The 4,467-nt window shown below is 35.1% G+C and overlaps 1 protein-coding gene across 1 annotated transcript; it reads right to left on the bottom strand.

Annotated features, from left to right (window-relative positions):
- Positions 1 to 188: 188 nt before the first annotated feature.
- On the bottom strand, positions 189 to 1,031 carry LOC107493043 (uncharacterized). The gene has a single exon (XM_016114121.1). The coding sequence runs from the start codon at positions 1,029 to 1,031 to the stop codon at positions 189 to 191; it is 843 nt and encodes a 280-aa protein (XP_015969607.1).
- Positions 1,032 to 4,467: the final 3,436 nt, after the last annotated feature.

Here is a 4,467-nt window from a genome sequence, read left to right as displayed (position 1 = left end):
ATGTCATATTCTGTCAACACAAGCTCTCTGTACCTGTAATTGACGAGTAACTCTCTTTCCTTTGAATTGTTCACCAACAAAAGTAGGTTTTCATCCACGAATAGTATTGGATTTTCTCTGATGCTTCGACTCGCAAACCTACAGTATTGCTCTAATATTCTGTTTCTACCGTCGTCTTCATTCAAGTGTCAAATTAATGCGACATAACCAAATTCATTGTATGTATGAGCGAGGAGTGCAACTTTTTCCTTATGGGTTAGTAAATTAAGAACGGTATATATTGCACCTACTGGAATAGACACCTCACTAAATGATTCATCTTCAACACTGTAACATAAAACAGACTTGGGTGTAGCATAACTATCTCCTGTACCAGTAATCCAATACGCATGACCATTATTAAAAACAGAGTTAGGGTCAATTTTTTCTACACCAGGGAGACAATCAACGCAGTGAAACCATGTAGAACGTCTTGAACAATATCTAGAGAAAAAAATGTAGGCATCAGCTATGTCCCTTTTGCACATATTTATGATGGTGTATGCATCTGTGTTTGGTACATGACTGAAACCATATACTGGAAAATATGATCTACCGTGGTCCCTGTGAGAATCGGAAATTTCTCTAGAGAATTGTGTTGTTGAATGCCATACCAAAAGTCTTGTGTCCTCTTGTTCACAGGAGAACTTGAAACATATGTTCCCGTTTGACACTTCCACAATACGAAACCACCCATGAATGCCAACTCCGAAAGGTTGCTGAACATGCACTTCTTCTCCGGAAGCAGCATTCACTATATATAGTGAATCTAAACCCATTAACAGTAGTGAGTATCCAACATGAAACAAGACATGTTGATCTAACACTTTCTGCCTTTGCATGTGTTGTATACATGTCTCTGGTTGGCGTAGTCGGTGCCAGAATTTATTCAAGCACATATATCTCCCAACAGCTTTGGCACTACTTCGCAGGAAGATTTCTTGCAGCAGTTCATTCAGAATAATCGGCAATGGAAGTTGGAATTTAGTCATTTTTCTAGACGCACGTTTGGTAGTCTTGGTTTTCGGTAAGGTTTATGCTGTAGTTTTTGTTTGGTTGAAGTGTCTTGTTTGCTTTTAAGTAATGAACCTAAATTTCTCTAACTTATTAATTGTGTGAGATGTTGCATCCAACGAGAATTGATAGAATATTGTATTTACCGGTGTTATCGTAACCAGTTTGAACTAGGTGTTGTGTACCATTAAATTTGTCTCGTCTACCAAAGTTTTTGCCTATGCTAGAAAATAAATTCCGTTGGAGTTCCAACATACTACAATAAGCTTATCTCTGATTTTTTGTTTATATAGTTTGAAATTAGAAGCAGCCGCCAATTTTTCCATGTGTCCTGCATGTGTATTTACCTTATCTTGCTAAGTTTTATATTGCTAAGTTAGTTACTCATCATTTACTTGATTTCCAATATTTTTGTCCTTATCACACCATTACAACCCCTCATCCTAAAGAAAACCATGTTACTCCCAATTTAATTATTTCCGCAGATTCTGCATAAAGTATTTCCAATACCTAATTAGGATATTACAACTGCCACACCCTCATCCATGTAGCCACAGAAAAACAACAATCAAGTCTTCCACATGAAAAAGCCTTTGTTACCAAATTTTCTTATAAATAATGACTGGAATAAAAAAATTCTTGTCATGGTAGACTTGTGTGACAGTTGATAAAAATAAACCAATAGATTATGCAGTATATATATTAACAAATAACGATTTCCAACACGATAATTTACATTCAGAAAATCAAAGTTATTAGACAGAATACTAATCGAAGATGTCCATAAAAGTAAATATGTACATATAGACATGGCTACCGAAACACTATTACAAAATATTAGTGCACCATAAAACCAAAAACAAATAAATGTGTCATGTTCTATCCTACGATGATGGTGTTCTCTGGTTCACAGACGAGTCGGAAGAGTTAGACGGCGAATTTCTTCGATACCTCCTACTAGGTCCTGCCACTGCCCTCCTACTAGGTCCTGCCACTGCACCTCCCCCCTGTTGATGGTGGTTGAACTTGCAATATTTTTGAAAAATTTATTATACATCAATGAATATAAAAAAGACTGTAAATTTGCTTTCCTAAGTAAACGAGTTATTGTTACCTTGACTCCTGAGAACGCAGTGGTGAACCTCGTTGCCTCCGATGCTGCTGGCGTAATAACCTTTTGGTCTCGAACGCAGCCAGTTGTGCTTCCTTGTTGAAGTGTACCTTGCATCTGTCCGCCAGCCACTGTTTCATTTGTTCAGGAAACACGTTGGAGGCATATATCTCATCAACGGCTCTGGGCTTTTCTTCTGTATGAGTATTGTCCCATGCAAGCATATAGAAGATACCTCAACCTACGTAACTAAGTTCCACAATAAGCCGTGGAGTTGGTCGATAGAGAGATCTTATCCTCCCTATGTCCGATGCTTTGATCCAGTACTTATCACCCTCTCTCTTTGGGTGGATATGGAGATAGTTGTCTTGTCTGTCTATGAAGTAGAGATCACTGGTTGTGAAGAACAAAAAGTTCCATACAATGTGCTGTGGAAACAGTACATCTTTCTATAGTCACAGAAACAAAATTACATGTTAAATAGATGTTGAAAAAAATTAGATACATAAACGAAAAATAAGTAACGTCTGTGGCGTAGGACATAAACTTACATCTATTGCAAATAGGTTTAAGATGAAAGTCTAGTCAGAGCATCTTCTTACGTTCCTTAAAGCATTCACGTAACTAGCCATCTCGAACCGAAAATTGAAAAGTCAGCAATGTTAAAAATAAGAAACCTTGCAAGGACACAACCGAAAATTGAGAAGTCATCAATATTAAAAAGAACAAACCATGCAAAGACAGACAGTCGTGTGTGTGGAAAAAAAGTTGAACAAAAAGTAGATAATAGTTAGATGCTTACCAGAATTCTTGCTCCATCTTTGTTTGCTAAGATTAGTGACTAGTTGCTGCAGTTGATAGGCGCGTTGAGTGAATTAGAAGAGGGTTTAAAATGTTGTTGTCAAATAATTTTTTGGAAGAAGTCAAGTTTTACTTTTAAAGAGGGTAAAACCAAACGTCACACCGGTTAGAAATGAAGTTGAAGGGATATCTTGAAGCCATCCATTAGGATTCAAACCTCATCAGTAATCAAACCTTTTCGAAAATATAAACTGAATAATAAATACATATAATAAACTCTCTTTGAATTGTATTACTCTTGTTTGGAAATGGTAAATGTAGTTTAATAACCCTTCCTTGGTCTACGTATCACTAAATGAATAAACATAACGAAGGTTACACAAAATAAAATAAAAAATTATAATAAGTATAATCTTGTGTTTATATTTAGGTAAATTATTGAAATCATTTTTAGTTAATTGATTTACAAAATATCAAAAATAATTCAAACCATTTTTTATTAAGATAACAAAATGCGGTGTTCCATTCAAAAATGGACTAAAATAGCCCATTAATTAAATATAAATATCAAAATCTCAGCTAAAAAACTTTTTTGTTTTTTAATAAGAGATTTGGGCCAACTAGTTCGGTTTTGTTATGATCCAGTAGTTTTTTCTCAATCAATAAGTGCAACACAAAACCTAAATTGAAAATTAACGTAAAGTACTTCAACTAACATAATCATAATAAGTTATTGCAAGCATTAAAGTATTAAAAGTCTAAGCAATGGACACAATTATTTGAATGCCTTAGGTATGAATAACTCAGAGCATATTTCCTATCCCCTTAACCAATCGCTCTTTCTTTTTAGATATTTCATTGTAGTATGTCTTTGCTGCCTCAAGGACTTCCTGGGATTTCAAATTGAACGGATTCATGACCAGATCAATAGCCAGCCACAATCTTGTGCTTTCATTTACCTAAGCGCAAAAAAAAAAAATTCAAACGTCAGCATACGTTAGATTAACATTTTAAGATAATATAGGAAACCATGAAAGCAATTTTATTTTATAATTACCTTAATATTGTAGTTACTCCTCCATTAGCACTCCCTCATCTAGGTTGTCACCCAAACTCCACAATCATTCCTTGCATATTAAAAAAAAATTTATTGAAGTCTATAACCAACTTAATTTCTAAGGGTACATGATCATAGCAGATGGAATGGGACTGTAAAAAATATTATCTTCCGTAACCAAGGCTGGCAGGAAAAGCAATGTATAGCACAATAACAACATCAATAAATATGTTAGCGGTCTCCTTAGTTGTGCAAAAGGAAAAATTTTTCATCACACGTTAGCAAAATCATTGATGTCTCTCAGTAATCAGAATTCAACAAGAAACAAAAACTTATACGGTTTCTTACGAGTCATCGTTTTGCTCACCAATCTATGCAGGGTGTATTATAGGATATTCCGAAATTACTAGTCTGTGTGTTGTTTGGTTAGCATAGAAGGTCGAGT

The sequence above is a fragment of the Arachis duranensis genome, chromosome 6 (genome assembly GCF_000817695.3).
Source record: "Arachis duranensis cultivar V14167 chromosome 6, aradu.V14167.gnm2.J7QH, whole genome shotgun sequence".
Lineage (NCBI taxonomy): Eukaryota > Viridiplantae > Streptophyta > Magnoliopsida > Fabales > Fabaceae > Arachis > Arachis duranensis.
Note: the sequence above shows the minus strand (reverse complement) of the source record. Positions and strands in the feature narration are given on the sequence as shown.

What these genes read in the sequence shown, in the direction of transcription:
- LOC107493043 (XM_016114121.1), bottom strand. Translation starts at nt 1,031, where the DNA reads ATGACTAAATTCCAACTTCCATTGCCGATTATTCTGAATGAACTGCTG.